Below are 16,999 nucleotides of genomic sequence, written 5' to 3'. Positions count from 1 at the left end.
GTTATCATTTTGCTATTTGTCCCTTTTGATAAATATTGAGAGAGAAAATGTTCAGAATGGGTAAAAAGGTTGGAATTATGTCCCTCTCGCATTCATATCCAATTGTTTATTCTCCTGGGAGTGAACAGCTCTGAAGTTGTTCCCTCAGAAGAGACATTCTTTTAGAAAGAATTAAAAATATTAACACCCACTCTGTTGGGAGATTGAGAGGTCATTCTAATTCCACATAGAATTATTATTAAGATCTTAGGTTCACAGTTGGTGTAGTAATTATGGTGGCATTGCTTGTAACATTTATTAACAGTTATTTTCACATTTCCAACCTCATACTTGTTACAGAGATTTCCTTCTGCAAATGTTTTTAGGTAAAGCAGGGGAGGACATGAATGTTCTGTCATGATTGCAGCTGTATTACAATATGGTTTTCAGTGGTTTTTTGTTTTACGTCTCCCATCATTTAAAAAAAATAAGAATGCCTATCATGATTTTTTTCAGCCCGCTTTTACTGGATGCAACTGTCTAAAAGCTTCTAAATTCACATTTGTTGCTGAATGAATCTCCCTGAGCAAGCCCATCACTTAAAGATGTACAATAAGAAGCAATGGGCAGTGAGAGCCAAGAGAAGCTAGAAAAAACAGGAACTTTGCACAGTTTAGTAACTCCACAGGGCGCTGGGAGATAGGGCTAGCTTGTGGCACCACTACAACACTACCAATTGATGTTCGTAGCAGCAAAGTCACAGTTCTTATTTATAAACATGTCAGGGCTTAAAGTTTATTGTGCTCTAAATTTTAAGTGCCAAGTCTTTCAAGTGGTAGAATGGTAAGGGCCAGATTTGGATACCTTCACTCACAGTGAGTCTGCAAGTAGTCGTGTTAAAATCAACGGGACCACTCATGAGACATGGTAATGCTCAACATGAGTAAAGATATCAAAATCTGGATATCAACTGGTTAGCGTCTATGACCATAAATGTTTACAGAGCTCCTAGAAAAAAGACTCATTAGGCTGTTAGAACAAGGTAGGCTTATGAAGTTTGGTTCTGCCCTGAAGGTTTGGATTAGTACATATACTTTGCTGGGACTCATCATAGGAGTAAGAAAAACAGGATTTACCCCAACATTTGAACTAATTCTTCAGAATTTCACTAATTAAACTGGATCAATCTGCATTCCTTGTGATGTTCTGGGGACAACCCAGAGTGATAAGAGGTCCTGTCATCGCCTGCCCTGTAACCTTTGGGATCTTTGCGCTGTGCAGCTATGTTTCAATTCCCCGCCACCAGTAGCCAGCCCACTCTGAAATAAATACAAATAAATATTTCTGCTTATATATGCAATTTTTCTTTTTCTGCTGCTGGGAAAATCATAAAGAAACTTTTATTAATCCTTTGACATCAGTCCAGAGCGCTAAAAATTCTGACCCAGTTTGCTGGTAGTGAATTAGTCAGTGAGGGCCATATTGTGGAATTTGTCATAATCTAATTAGGGGGAAAACCAATGTTTATTTTTTATTCTCTCTCCACAGTTCCTATTTTAACCTTACATTTCACTTTCCTCCAAACAGGTGTGATTATTGTCCCAAGTGCTGGTGTTGGCATTGTGCTAGGTGGCTACATTATTAAAAAGCTCAAACTTGGTGCAGGAGAGTCTGCGAAGTTGGCTATGATTTGCAGCGGTGTGTCTTTGCTGTGCTTTTCAACGCTTTTCATTGTTGGATGTGACAGCATTAATCTAGGGGGCATAAATATCCCATACACAACAGGGTAAGTGTTTTTGCAATTATTGCCGTGCCAGCTATTTGCAAAAGCCTGCTAGAAATCTAGCTATTTTATTTTATTTAAAAATTAGCTATTTTTGAAGTCCATTCATCAAACAAGAACTCGGTGAACACAGTCAGATAAATACATGGTTTAACTGTCTGGTCAAAATTCATTTATTTTATAGCTGATTGACAATGAAAGCCTATCAAACACTTATTTGAGTGGCCTATGTATTCTTGGTCCTGCCTGAGCCTGAAGGGGCTAGATGGTTGAACTTATTTTGCCTGATATTAAACCCATTCAAGTATCTTGGGTTTGGAAGTTCAGTTTTGAACTCCAACACTAGTGGGCTTGTGTTCTACTCGGAGGCACCATGAAGAAAGCAGAGTAGGAGGAGAGAAAACTATCCAATAAAAAATGGGGTAAAATAGGGGACAGAGAATTGACCACATGAAAAACAGAAAGGCAGAAGGTGATAAAAGGAAGAAAGAACAAAATAGAAAAAAAAATCAAATAAGAAAATAAATACTGGGTCCTGTCTTCTTGTGCTGTTATGTGTCTGCTTTGTACCTCACTGCCAGCAGAATCTAGCCATAGAGCTGGGGAAACCAGCCCCTGAAGAAGCAGCCAAATGCAAGGAGATTCTCCATTGTTGTAAAGCTGGCCTGGTGTCTCCTATGCCACAGCCCTATTTGTTTCTGACGCAGATAGGTAGGGGCCAGTGCGGAGGGTCAGGCTGTAGAGTAAAATGATCTTGGGGAGGTGCCATCGTGTCATGCTGCCTGGCTGAAGAAGCAGGAAGTGGGGACAGAAACCACAGGTACATTATTTAGCAAGGACGGGGCTGCATAGGTTATCTGTCTTCAGCTGAAATGCTGTGACACCCACTGGCAGTAACTTCAAGAAATACAAGTGAACAAAAAACTGCCTTTAATATGATTTGTTCTAAATCTTTCAGATGAAATGTAACTAACCTGCTCCTTCTTCAGTTTTGTGAAGTAAGTATTATGGCCCCGCTATCACAAACAAGAGAACTGAGGGCTTGTCCACATGAGTAAGTTGCTCTGGTGTATAACTTAAATTGTTTTTTTAATTGATGCAGTTAAACCAGTGCACACCCCTGTGTGGACACTCTTATTGCAGTTTTAAGAATAGCTTGTAGCAGTTTAGCCTAAACTGATTCCTAATTGACTTCAATTAAATGGAAATAAGCCTTTTCTGCTGGCTTTGACTAAAGAGGTTTAAAGTAACACCTTTAGTTAAACCCACACAACTTTCTCATTTAGACAGGGTGGTTGGCATATTAAAAGTTGAATCCTTCAAAGTATTGATTGCTGTCAACTCCCATTGAAATCAAAATGAAAAATGAAGTCATTGGGACTTCATCAATGTCAATAGAAGTGGAAGGTGCTCAGCAAATTGCAGGAGAGGGCCCTATGTGAATTACTTAAACTTACATAGTAAATCAGTTGATATACAGATTAATAAAACAAGCAGTGCTGACCCCCACATTCATCTTTACAAACCTGGTCATCGGCATGATAAACTTCTCCTAGATTTGTTCAGTTGTTATCATTTGATCTAGCTTTAACCATTTCATTAATAAGACACTCTTTTACTCAGATATCAAAGAATGCCAGCACTTAAAAAAAACTTATACACATTTTCTAAAGGAAATTTTTCATTTTGAGAATACCAAAAATAGATGCAGCCTTCTCCAAAGTTAAGCTTGTAATAGATCCCAGTTACTAGCTCTGTGTCTTGTTTTTGTAAGCAAATGCAGGATCTGTTTATAACTATTTCTTTTTGTGGTCAAAAGTGACATCAAAGTAATTCCCCTCTTTTTTTTTTGCTTGGGCATAGTCCACCCATCCAGTAGAAAGGAGAGTGAATAGCTGTGTCTAGTTAGCATAAAAAATCAAACACAGCTCTCAAAATTCAGGAAAGCAGGTAAATGTAGTCTGCCTAAACCAGGCATGTTCTAAATTGGGGACAGTAAATGGACCGGGAAGCTCAAGTAGATTAAATATATTTGCAAAGATTTTCTGCAGTTTTACACTGGACACAGGTAGTTTTGCATTTGCTAATTTGTCATTGCTTACTGGGGTTATCAGGGTCAGGGCAATTCTGTATTTCACATTTCAGCATCTTAAACGATGCAGCTGAATGACTCTAGCCTTGCCTCTAAGGACAACCTGACATATGTAACATTTAAATGCAACATGAGGGCCCTTCCACCAGCAGTGTAAATTAGGCATGCTCTATGCAGCCCTGATTTGCACCAGGCTGGGCAGTTCTGAATTAGGGAGCTGGCTCCCTGCAGATCCCATTCAGATGTAGAAGAGAATCAGGATCAATGTGTAGGGCCGCCCAGAGGATTCAGGGGGCCTGGGGCAGGGCCGGGTCTTCGGTGGCAGGTCCCTCTCGGAGGGAAGGACCCGCCGCTGAATTGCCGCCGAAGAATGAAGTGGCGGAAGTAGAGCAGCCTAAGTGCCGCTGATTGCGACTTTTTTTTTTCCACTGCTTGCGGCACTTGTGCTCACTGGGCAGTGCCCGCTGCTGAAGTGCTGCCAAAAACCCGGAGCAGCTCATGGGGCCCCTGTGGGGCCTGGGACAAATTGCCCCACTTGCCCTTCCCCTCTGGGTGGCCCTGTCAATGTGTCAAAAAGAAGAGTAAAATTCTGCCTACCAGAAAAATTGAATATGAGGAGCATGAAATACTTGAAACAAAAAGGTCAGCCATGTATCTGATACATGCACCCTGAGATTTTTTTGAATGGAAGCCAGATAAACAACAATTTGAAATTGAGAAAGATGCAAAAGATGTCATGAGGTCACTAATCAATTTCAGCCTGAGCCTCAGTGGCTACAATATACTACTTGACCCACGGGAATAGTTTAAGAATTAATTGCTGAGAACGATAATTAGTTTGGTCATATAAGCCAAACCAAATAAATGGAACCTGGAGACAAAGGGAATACATGTGGATGAAATGAACAGATCTGCTTGTTGATCACAGTGCACGCCTGTGAAATCTTTTGCCATTGCAAAGCATAATAACAATCAGGGCCGGCTCCAGGGTTTTTGCTGCCCCAATTAGCAAAAAGAAAAAAAAAAAAAGCTGCGATCGCGATCTGCAGCTCTACCACCGCCGCTTCAGTCTTCGGCGGCAATTCGGCGGCAGGTCCTTCGATCCGAGAGGGAGCAAGGGACCCGCCGTCGAATTGCTGCCAAAGTCCCAGACTTGCCACCCCTCACTATTGGCTGCCCGAAGCAGCTGCTTGCTGGTCTGGTGCCTGGAGCCAGCCCTGACAACAATGATAGTGCTTAGCATTTTAGGGCTGAAACTTGCAAGGTTCTGAGTAGTCCTATGTGGTGCTGAACACCCTCAGCTCCAACTGACTGCAGAGGGGGCGAAAGGAGCTCAGCCCCTTGCAGATGTGCACAGCACCTCACAGAATCAAACCAATAATTCACTCCATAGGAAGATCTCAAAACCCTTTACAAATATTTATGAGTTAAGCTTTGCCACACCCCAGTGACGAAGGCAGAAGTAAGAGCATATGAACTGCAGTAGTCTCTGTCCTTAGATATCTGGAATATTTAGAAGATGTAGTATAATAAAGAGAAAAAATTAGTGAAGAGCAGATTATACTCCTCAAATCCATGCATGGAGGGGCCCTACTGCACATAGGCCTCACCCTCCCTCTCAGAAAGGGGAGGTGCCCCATAGCGCAATCCCACCCCTATGTGGAACCTCACAGAGAGTCTGCTGTGGGGTCAGGAATTGTGGCAGACGGAAAGAGGGCAAGCACTGGGCAGGTCTGTGTTTTCCAGTGGTGGTGGAGACTACCAAAATTATTTCCTTGTGATCTCATCCAGGCTGAGCACAGGCCTCTTCCAGCCTGCTCTACAGAAAGCTGTTCTTGTATTTCATGAACATTAAACTGTCTTACCTGAAAATAATCAAAATAGCTGCAAAGAGACTCTTCTTTTATTTGTGGAAATGAGAGAAAAGGCGGATGCCTTTTCTTGTCCATTCAGTGTACAGGCGCGGAGCCTGATTCCGGGGAATCGGCCTAAGGCCAGGGTAGGTTTCCAGGGTGCTTATCAGCAACCAAAGTCCCTGTATTAGTTTAATTCCATCCCTTCTTTTTGTGATATGTAAAATGATACAAAACTGGCTGGTTTTGGTTATACTCTTCTATTGTGCTGGAGCAGTTAAAGTTGTTGTAGATAAATTGAAAGATATAATTGGTTTGTTGGATTTTTGGGACAAATAATACACAAAAAAATCTCAACTTCCTATCCCAAGCATCAGGGTTTGCTGTTGTTATGTCTCTCTTAATCCAGTCAGACAATCAAAACTAAGTGGATCAGAACAACAAAAAATTAACCTAGATAAAAACCACATAATTCCTAGCTTCAGTCTCCAACTCTAGCTGCAACCGACTGCCACATGACAAGGCTTCTACACCAGTGGTTCTCAACCTTTCCAGACTACTGTACCCCTTTCAAGCGTCAATTTGTCTTGTGTACTCCCAGTTTCACCTCACTTAAAAACTACTTGCTTACAAAATCAGACATAAAAATACAAAAGTGTCACAGCACACTGTTATTGCAAAATTGCTTATTTTCTCATTTTGACCATATAATTATAAAACAAATTGATTGGAATATAAATTGTACTTACATTTCAGTGTATAGTATATAGTATAGTCTATAGAGCAGTATAAACGTGTCATTGTCTGTATGAAATTTTAGTTTGTACTGACTTAGCTAGTGCTTTTTATGTAGCCTGTTGTAAAACTAGGCAAATATCTAGATGACTTGATGTACCCCATGGAAGACCTCTGTGAACCCCCAGGGATACACATACCCCTGGTTTAGAACCACTGTTCTACACCTTAAAGGTTCAGTAATTAAACCCAGCCTTTCCCCCACTTTTCTCGTTGATCTTTGCCATTTCAAAAGAACGCTTAGTAGTTTGGCTATGAGAGAATCATGATGTACAAGGAAGAAGCATTGAAGAAGCCAGTCATGTAACATCCTTCTGTACAAATGGTTTACTCAAACACTTCTCAAAACCACAATTTTCCCAGCATGATCTTGGCAGCCTTTTAAACAGTGGATCCAATTTATTCATTATTTTGGGATGATGGTTAGTTTAATCATGACAGAAATGTCTTTGCTAGGTAGCCAAGGCTTCTCCTTTTCACTTTTTATCCCGGTTTTTAGAATGAAGAGCTTTTAGGCTGTAACCTCATCGGGGCAGGAACTATGTTTTCTTTGTGTTTGGAACTGCCTTAGTACATTATATGTGCTACTGCAATCTAAGTAAATAAAAATGAAACCACATACAAATCCATTTGCTGTTTAGGAGATAACCTTAATGCTTTCCTCTATTTTGAATTTATCTGTAGATTACTTCAATTGTAAGCTCTGTGGGCCATTTTGTGGGGGTTGGTGGTGTGTGTGTGTGTGTGTGTGTGTGTGCGCGTGTGTGCGCATTGCCTAACACAAAGGAGTTCCAGTCCCTGATTGTGTATCCCTCAGTATGAATAAATAATAAGAGGCCCCACAACTCTTAAAACTCTAGACTCTACAACTTCCTTCTCCCCTCTTACTTCTCCCTGCCATAGACTAATAGTTGGAGAGAAAGAAAAATCAAAACTAAAATCCTTGTTAGAAAGTAGATTCCCCTTTATCATTAGTCTGTCTAAAGCTCTTCCTCTAATTAGTTCTGCCAGTATTATATAAGTGGAAATGAGATATAGAACAGTCCTTTGAGAGGTTAACCAATGCAATTTATCAAATGGAAATCTGGGATTTATCTCTGGTGTGTACCTGTCTCAAACTTGCAGCTAATCGTATTAATGGAAGGAGCAATTTGTAACTGAAAGATGAATTCAGGAAATGCTGTCATTTTTTACCAGATTTTAAAATGTGCATGTGCCAGACTTCGTTGGCAGCTTAAGGCCTCTAGTTGCAGGTAGGATACTGGGAAGAGTGTAGGTTATTGGACTGATGCACAGCCATGACAGCCTAAACCAGTAGAGTTGACTACTCCTCAGACATAGTGTCCAAAAACAGTTGGAATGAGTGGAGTATTTTCATCCAACAGCTTCCTGGAAACATAGCTCTGCTTCAAGAAAACAAAATAATCCCCAGTAAGGGAGGGATGGTTGAGGAGACCTGCAGAAATACGGCGTCTCCTGATACAATACAAGTGTACAATATTTGGAGCAGCATGTGAGATGGAGATAGGGTGTGCACAGATGCATCAGCACCAAAGAGATCTCTGCCTCCAGTGCAGCCCTGAGATGCTCCCTTGGTGTTTCAGTATTGGAAAGACAAGTTAACACTGAGGGAGGGTTGAAGGTGAAAAAGATATAGACATGAACACCTTATGCATCTCCTCTAGCAAGCCTGTCAAGCAGATAGAGTGACTTGGTGCAGTGCTATAGAGGGTGAGTCTGTGAGGGAATGGAGAAGCGAGAACTTCTTTATGCAGCCAGATGTTGAGGGGTCAAGTCGAAAAAACCCACCATAATTTGTCGAGGTAGGTTAATTAATGTAAATGGGGGAGATTCAGACTTTTGTATCTTCATGGCAGTTCCTCCTCTCACATCATCATTTTAAAGTTACAGGCAGTAACCCAGAGGTAAAACACTGTAATATTGTCATAGGTCACGGCAACTGTTCAGCCTGGGGGCCTAAGTATGAGGGAGATCCAGATACATATGGGCTGGGTGGATGGGGGAGCAGTTCCTTGTCCATTGACCCCCACCGCCGCTTCCTGACCCCACTGCTCCTCAGCTGCGGGGGGGGGGGGAGAGGGAGGGGTCACTGTACAGGGAGCTGCTCCCCCATCCACTCAACCTTTTCAAATAAATGTGCCTAGCAAAAAAATTAAATCGTTATATCTTATACGTACTCAATAAGGAAGAGCGGGGTAAGCGTCTGTTCCTTTTATCCTCTTAGCTCTTCCAAGAAGTGTCTAATTTAAATTGATATGACAAAGGCTTTTTATGATAAAGACTCTTTTTTTTTTTTAAACTTTGTTTCTCTATACCAGGAATTGGCAACCTTTCAGAAGTGATGTGCTGAGTCTTCATTTATTCACTGTAATTTAAAGTTCCGTGTGCCAGTAATATATTTTAATGGTTTTTAGAAGGTCTCTTTCTATAAGTCTATAATATATAACTAAACTATTGTTGTATGTAAAGTAAATAAGGTTTTTAAAATGTTTAAGAAGCTTCATTTAAAATTAAATTAAAATGCAGAGCCCCCGGACCGGTGGCCAGGACCTGGACAGTGTGAGAGCCACTGAAAATCAGCTCACGTGCCGCCTTCGGCTGGCATGCCATAGGTTGCCTACCCCTGCTCTATACTCATTGTTTATAATCCTCTTTCCACCTTTGCTTTCATGCAGTGATTTCTGGTACTCATCTCTGAAAGCTAGTTCCATTTTGTAATTTCTACATATCGCACACCATGCCGTCATCTAACATTACACATATATTGTTGACACAATTGCAGCACCTCATAATACAAAATAACATTGTTGCATTGACTGCTGACCTTCTCTTGGCATTGATGAAGACCAGGTGTTCATGTTGATATTATTAGCTCTCCCAGCTGCTTTCATTCCAGTCAGTAATGAAGTGTTGACATGACTGCAGTCTGTGCTGGGAATGGACAGGGCCACTCTTCAGTGGCTTTGTGCCTTTGTCGCTGACAGCTCCCAGAGGATAGTGTTGGGCCCTTGCTCTTCTACCTGGAGAGTTCTAGTAGGCTACCACAATGATCTACTCTGATTTTCCTTCCTAAGACAGTTAATAACTAGATGTGGGTTGAAGTGTTTTTCAATATGCTGGTGGCACCCAGCTTTATAGCTATATCTTGCCCAACGCAGAATGTGGCCAAGTGTCTTTCCCAGTGTTTGGGTAAGAATGAGACATGGCTGACGTAGACTCAGTCTGGATAAGACTGAGATGAGTATGGTGGTTCGGGGAGCAGCTGGATGCGTTGAAGGAGGCTATATCAGCCTCCACTCTGATCGAAGGCGTTTGGCCATCAATTGTAACCACAGTTGACATTTTGGCGGGGTCTACATTTAACTAATCCAACAGCAGCATTGACTTGGACTGCTTTTTCTCTCTCCATCTGGCTGAGAAACTGTGACCTTTCCTTTCGGATGTGGGCTGTGCTATTGCCATCTGCTCCTTGATCACCTCTAGAATGGGCTGCAACAATGGACTGTAGTGGGACTACACATTAAATCCATTAGGACAGTTAAACGGATGCACAGCGGGATAGCTTGCTTGTTCAGTGTAGTCTCCTGCCAAGAGCATGTGATGCCAGTGCTCTGGGATCTGCTGGCTGCCTGTTGGCTTCAGGGTGAAATTTAAAGTGTTTGGTTCTGACATTTAAAGATCTAAATGGCCTAGGACCTGCCTATCAGAGATTGTCTCTCTCCCAGTGCCATTCTGCTGCAGCTGAGATTGGCTGGGGCTTCTGTGGCAGATAAGTGACATTGCTGCTCGCACAATGCTTAATCATAGAATAGAATATCATGGTTGGAAGGGACCTCAGGAGGTCATCTCGTCCAACCGCTTACTCAAAGCAGCACCAATCCCCAGACAGTTTTTGCCCCAGATCCCTAAATGGCCCCCTCAAGGATTGAACTCACAACCCTGGGTTTAGCAGGCCAATGCTCTCTCTGTGTGTTCCTCAGTTCTGGCATCCACTCCCCTCCCACTCAACCCCCCCCATCCCAAAACAATCTGTTAACCTTCAGGGCACACAGCAAAATCCTTTGTTTAAGAGAGGTTTTTAGGGAGGGCTAAGGCAGTTGAGGCTCTTTTGGGAATGTGCTGGATTGGGAGATTAAGATTTCCATGGAGTATCGTGTCCAGTTGTGGATGCACATTTCAGAAAAGATGTGGACAAACTGGAGAAAGTCCAAAGAGCAACATAATTGATTAAAGGTCTAGAAAACCTGATCTGTGAGGAAAGACTGAAAAAATTAAGCTTGTTTAGTCTGGAGAAGAGAAGATTGAGAGGGGACATAACAGTTTTCAAGTACATAAAAGGTTGTTACAAGGAGGAGGAAGAAAAATTGTTCTTCTTAACCTCTGAGGGTAGGACAAAAAGCTTAAAGGCTTAAATTGCAGCAAGGGCGGTTTAGATTGGACATTAGGAAAAAACTTCCTAACTGTCAGAGTGGTTAAGCACTGGAATAAATTGCCTAGGGAGGTTATGGAATCTCCATCATTGGGGATTTTTAAGAGCAGGTTGGACAAACACCTGTCAGGGATGCTCTAGATAATACTTAGTCCTGTCTTGAGTGTAGAGGACTGGACTAGATGACCTCTTGAGGTCTCTTCCAGTTCTATGATTCTATGGCATACTGCAGTACAAAATATAAATAATCATGATGGTTTCTGACTGGTGAGTAGTACCTGGAAGGAGATGTGCTCTTTCAGTTTTGTAATGATTTTTTCATTGCAGTTTTCAATTAAAGTCACTGATGCCTGGAAACCAGGATTAGCATGCTTTTATGTTACTCACGTCCAAATAAATAACTAGCGTCCATGCAACCTTTCTAATACTAAAAATCACTAAACAACTATAGGAGAGTTGAAAGAAGTAGTTTCTCTGCACATACTTGTTTAACATGCTGTTCTAATGTAACCTATTTTTCCTCTCCTCAGTCCTACACTCACTATGGCACACAGAAATCTGACAGGTGGCTGTAATGTCAACTGTGGATGCAAAATTCATGAGTACGAGCCTGTCTGTGGATCAGATGGAATAACATACTTCAATCCATGTCTGGCTGGCTGCATCAGTGGTGGAAATCATAGCACAGGGGTGAGTGTGTAACAAACCCATCCAAAATGATGTAAATCTATACTGTGGGGCCATAGATCAGCAGGTCTGGGCTGAAGTGGTTAGGTACAGAAAGGGGGAGTGTACCAGCTCCCAGGCACGCTTCTTCCTAGCTTCAGAGAATCTTATCCACCAGTGCCCCATGTGCATGAATTTCTCCATGTTTCAAGATGGTAGGAACACCAGCTGTCCAATACCAATGTGATATGTGCCATCATGTGCCAGCAATGCCCCTCTGCCATGTACGTTGGCCAAACCGGACAGTCTCTACGTAAAAGAATAATGGACACAAATCAGACGTCAAGAATTATAACATTCAAAAACCAGTTGGAGAACACTTCAATCTCCCTGGCCACTCGATTACAGACCTAAAAGTCGCAATATTACAACAAAAAAACTTCAAAAACAGACTCCAACGAGAGACTGCTGAATTGGAATTAATTTGCAAATTGGACACCATTAAATAAGGCTAGAATAAAGACTGGGAGTGGATGGGCTAATACACAAAGTAAAACTATTTCCCCATGTTTATCCCCCTGCCCCCCACAGTTCCTCACATCATCTTGTCAATTGCTGGAAATGGGCCATTTTCATTACCACTACAAACAGTTCTTTTTCTCTCCTGCTGATAATAGCTCACCTTAACTGATCACTCTCCTTATAGTGTATATGGTAACACCCACTGTTTCATGTTCTCTGTGTATATATATATCTTCTTACTGTATTTTCCACTGCATGCATCTGATGAAGTGGGCTGTAGCCCATGAAAGCTTATGCTCAAATAAATTTGTTAGTCTGTAAGGTGCCACAGGTACTCCTGTTCTTTTTGCAGCTGTCCATGATATCATCCCAGCCTTCAGCAATGTGGAATTTTGAGCATAAGTTAACACTAACTATATCGACATTAACTTACACCGAGTGAACTACCTCCAACCAAAGAGATGATTTGGAAATGACGATGGGACCATGGCACTTGTAGGAATTGTACTCCACTGTGGCAGGATAGCAGGGAGGCTGGGTTTGCAGCACAAGCACAGAGTGTCTGCATAGATGGCCTGGGCCTCTGCTCATGTCCTACATTCACTGGGTTGTAGAAGCTGAATGCTTCTTTGGGGGTTGCCTGGTCACAGACTGAAAAATACAAAGGAAACTTGGTGACTGGAAACTTAGTTTCTGGGCCAGTGCACAGGAAAACTGGTGAGGAGTAGCATCAGTCCCTGTTGTCAACAGAATGCTTTGGGCTGCCAAAAAACCAAGGCTTTGGAATTCATTCGGTATTACACACAGAAGAGAATGTAAGACCAAACGTTTCTATAAAGTATTGTCTGTTAAAGCAGAATAAAGACAAAAGATAGGAAATAGTATGAAACAATGTTGCCTTGCTTTCAGCATCTGGAAACCATTCATTACATGTCGCACTCTTGCTTACACATTTGAGCCCAGTCAGTGAAACATGAGAACTGTCAGTCTCAGGATGATAATTTGATATTTTGTTTTGACAGAACAGTTCTAAAGTTGAAGGTCCATATAATCATTGCATCCAGTACAGATAAAATTGAAAGCTTCCTTTTACAAGATATTGCGAGATAGGGGGGAAACAACTGTTTGGTAACCAAATTCTATAGGCACGATTCACAATAGCCACTAGATGTGTGGTTAACTTTAGGCACATTCTTAAGTCACATTGGTTTCAGTGGGACTTAAGTATATGGTTACGTGCTTTGCTGAATACAGTTCATAGTTCTGACCTTTGCTGCTTTTCACATACTATTAAAATAGACCGGTTAATTCACTTAATTATGAGGAACTTTGAGAATGCTTACCTCTCACCATGAATTTCAAGTGGGTTAAACAAGCCATTAACTGCAATAAATGATACTAAGAAAATGTCCATTATGACATCTAGTTTATGTGGAAAAAGTAGTATACGATCATGTAATTAAAGACTGTATCATAATGCATACACACAAGGGAGCCAAATTAAGGTTGTACAGTCATCCTTAATTCTGGCATTTCCTAACTTTTGATTGCTTTATTTTGCAACCTTAACAATATTCTTTTAATATAGGTGTGTGTGTGTGTGTGTGTGTGTGTGTGTGTGTGTGTGTGTGTGTGTGTGTGTGTGTGTGTGTGTGTGTGTGTAAAATTCCCTCTGTTTTTGAAAAAAGTTATTTCATCCTTCCACAGTGACACCCACATGGATCATCAGCAGAGCTGAAAACTTTAGATCCATCAAAAATACCTCTGCTACTCAGAGATGACTTGTATCTGCTGATACTAGGAGGGCACAATGTAAGGGGGGGCATTTGACTGCCCCACATAGTGGCTCTGGGAGGAACCTTCCAGCACCACCTCCTGAGACAGAGAAGCCAATCTTGCCAGCTCCTGGAGGGCTGAGGCCACAGGAGTGGGACACATGTGACTCTGGGCCAGTACCCCCTCCCCTGCATCTGGCCTGGAGCTGCCACACTCTTCTTGACAGAATTCTTGCCTGCTGGGGGGCGCTCTTTCCTCCTTGCTTCGCATGCCAGCTGATAGTGGCCACTCCTCTGTGCAGCATGGAGAGCCTTGCTGGGGGTGGCAGCAGCCTGCCCCCTCAGCGCCCAGGCCTGGCTACCAGGAACAAAGGCCAAGCAAGCTGGAGCATCCCCATCCTCTGCACAATCCAGGCTTTGGAGAGGAATGTGTTCCAGTGGGAAGACTTCTGCGCATTCCCCCACAAACTTGACCTCTTCTACTTAATCTCCTCCAATCTGTCCCTGACCTGTCACTTTCCTGATGCTGACTCCTTGTCCAAGCCTCATTCTCCTTGCCACATAGTACCCTTCTGCACTCCTCAGACTTTTCATCTCATCCTGCTCTCGACAGACAGTTTTATTTCCCCTCTCCCTACTCTGCTTCACCCTGTACTCGCTCTCAGTCCTCATCTCCCTCTTCAGTCTTTGTCCTCCCATCTCTTTGCATCTTCCCCTCCCTGGCTCCTTGTCCAAGTCTCTTTTCCCAGACACTCCCCGTACTCCTCAACTCGTCAGATTTGTTTCCACCCTCCCACCCCCCACTGGTTCCTCATCCCAATCTCCAACCTCCTCCAGCTCAGCATTCACTTTCAGTATCCTTTTTCATTTCCCTGACCAGCTCCCAGTCCCTGCTTTCATTTCCAGTGTCTAGCCCCAGCCCGAAGTAGCCAGAGCAGCCATGACAGGGGAAGCCTAGTGTTACCCCTGTAGTCCTTGGCTGGAGACTGCTCAGTCACTCTATGGGGAAGGCACATGTGTAATCTGGTCAAGGAAGCTGTGAGAGGATGGCGCATGCTCAATGAAGATGTACTCTTCGGAGATTTTTCAGCTGTGATTTTGAAATGCAAACTGCGATTTTTCCAAGTCTTATCACTTGGTGAGATGAGGGCAGATTTTTACAGGGTGGCCAGAAGACACACCCCTCACACAAAGGCCACATCCCTGCCAAATTTCAAATCCCATCCCCAGCCACATGGGGACACTAGAACTGTTCAGAGAAAAGATCACAGGAATGTTTAACATGGGCAACACACATTTTTCCATAGCCCCATTCTCAGAAACGGCTAAACCATTTTGGCTGAGAGTTGCCCAAAAATCCAGCCTGAAGCAGACAGCATGGAAAGTTTCAGTACAAAGGGTTAAAGTTTGGCAATGTTATAAGTGACTGATGGGAAGTGTCAAGCGAACTTAATAATAGGAGCATTATTCCTAGCCCTGCCTAAAACTAGGATAATCTCTTAAGCACGGAACTCCTTTTTAAGTGGTAGTTTTTCATTAGGGAAGGTAAAACATCTATGTGGTAAATATTGCACATTGTGTTGGTTGAAGGGGCAAAAATCTTAGTTGCAATATTTTGTTTCTCCTCTTTGCTTTTCTCAGGTAAGAAATTATACTGAATGTGCCTGTGTCCAAAGCCGCCAAGTTATCACTCCACCAACTGTGGGACAGCGCGGTCAGCTCAGGGTGGTTATTGTCAAAACATACCTGAATGAGAATGGCTATGCTGTTTCCGGGAAGTGTGATCGGACCTGCAGTACACTTATCCCATTCCTAATATTTCTGTTCATAGTTACCCTTATAACAGCATGTGCCCAGCCATCGGCAATCATAGTGACACTCAGGTAAGAATCTAGCTATATACCTGTCTAGATACATATATTATACCTATCATTACAGTGTTTGTATCACAGAAGAGAGTCTGTTAGCCAGACCCACCGCAGGTGTAAAGCAGTGCAGCTCTATTAAAGTCAACAGAATTATGCCCATTTACACTTGTTAAGGATTTGATCCCTTATACAGTAACTCCTCGCTTAATGTTGTAGTTATGTTCCTGAAAAATGCGACTTTAAGTGAAACGATGTTATGCGAATCCAATTTCCCCATAAGAATGAATGTAAATGGGGGGAGGGTTCCAGAGAAATTTTTTTCTCCAGACAAAAGACTATATTACACACACACACACACACACACACACACACTCTCTCTCTCTCTCTCTCTCTCTCTAAGTTTTAAACAATTTAATACTGTACACAGCAATGATGATTGTGAAGCTTGGTTGAGGTGGTGAAATCAGAGGGTGGAAGAGGGAGGGATATTTTCCAGGGAATGGCTTGCTGCTAAATGATGAACTAGCATTTGGCTGAGCCCTCAAGGGTTAACGCATTGTTGTTAATGTAGCCTCACACTCTACAAGGCAGCACAAATGAAGGGAGAGGAGACAGCATGGCAGACAGAGACACGCTGTGTGTGTGACAGAGAGTTCTTTTCTGGGTGCTGGCTGGTGAATCTTGCCCACGTGCTCAGGGTTTAACTGATCACCGTATTTGGGGTTGGGAAAGAATTTTCCTCCAGGGAAGATTGGTAGAGGCCCTGGAAGTTTTTTGCCTTCCTCTGCAGCATGGGGCATGGGTCACTTGCTGGAGGATTCTCTGCACTTTGCGGTCTTTAAACCACGATTTGAAGACTTCAGTAACTCAGACATAGTTTAGGGGTTTGTTACAGGAATGGGTGGGTGAGATTCTGCATTGTGCAGGAGGTCAGACTAGATGATCATAATGGTCCCTTCTGACCTTTAAAGTCTATGAGTCTATGAGATGCACATTGCCCCTTTAAGTACACTGACCCCACTCTAAGTACGTTGCCTTTTTAAGTAGATCAGCAAGTTGAGACAGCAGCTGCTGTCAGCAAGCTCCCTCCCCCCAGCCCCCTTATGGAGATGGGGTAGGAGGGGAGAGGGGGACACCCTGACATTAGCCCCCTTCTTCCCACCCCTGTACAGCAAGCAGGAGGCTCCTGGGAGCAGCTCCAAGGCAGAGGGCAGGA

The 16,999-nt window shown here is 42.7% G+C and overlaps 1 protein-coding gene across 4 annotated transcripts in view; it reads left to right on the top strand.

Annotated features, from left to right (window-relative positions):
- Positions 1 to 16,999, top strand: part of SLCO5A1 (solute carrier organic anion transporter family member 5A1) — a 128,864-nt gene that overhangs the window by 85,861 nt on the left and 26,004 nt on the right. For all 4 annotated transcript variants that reach the window (XR_007772618.1, XR_007772616.1, XR_007772617.1 and 1 more), the window contains exons 6-8: positions 1,567 to 1,765; positions 11,483 to 11,642; positions 15,557 to 15,798. Coding sequence is in view for 1 of the 4 variants with exons in the window: in XM_050940725.1 (XP_050796682.1) it covers positions 1,567 to 1,765; positions 11,483 to 11,642; positions 15,557 to 15,798 (601 nt within the window). In the remaining 3 variants the exon portion in view is untranslated. The remainder of the gene's footprint in view (positions 1 to 1,566; positions 1,766 to 11,482; positions 11,643 to 15,556; positions 15,799 to 16,999) is intronic.

The sequence above is a fragment of the Gopherus flavomarginatus genome, chromosome 2 (assembly GCF_025201925.1).
Source record: "Gopherus flavomarginatus isolate rGopFla2 chromosome 2, rGopFla2.mat.asm, whole genome shotgun sequence".
In the NCBI taxonomy this organism is placed as follows: domain Eukaryota; kingdom Metazoa; phylum Chordata; order Testudines; family Testudinidae; genus Gopherus; species Gopherus flavomarginatus.
This window is presented reverse-complemented; position numbering and strand designations above follow the sequence as displayed.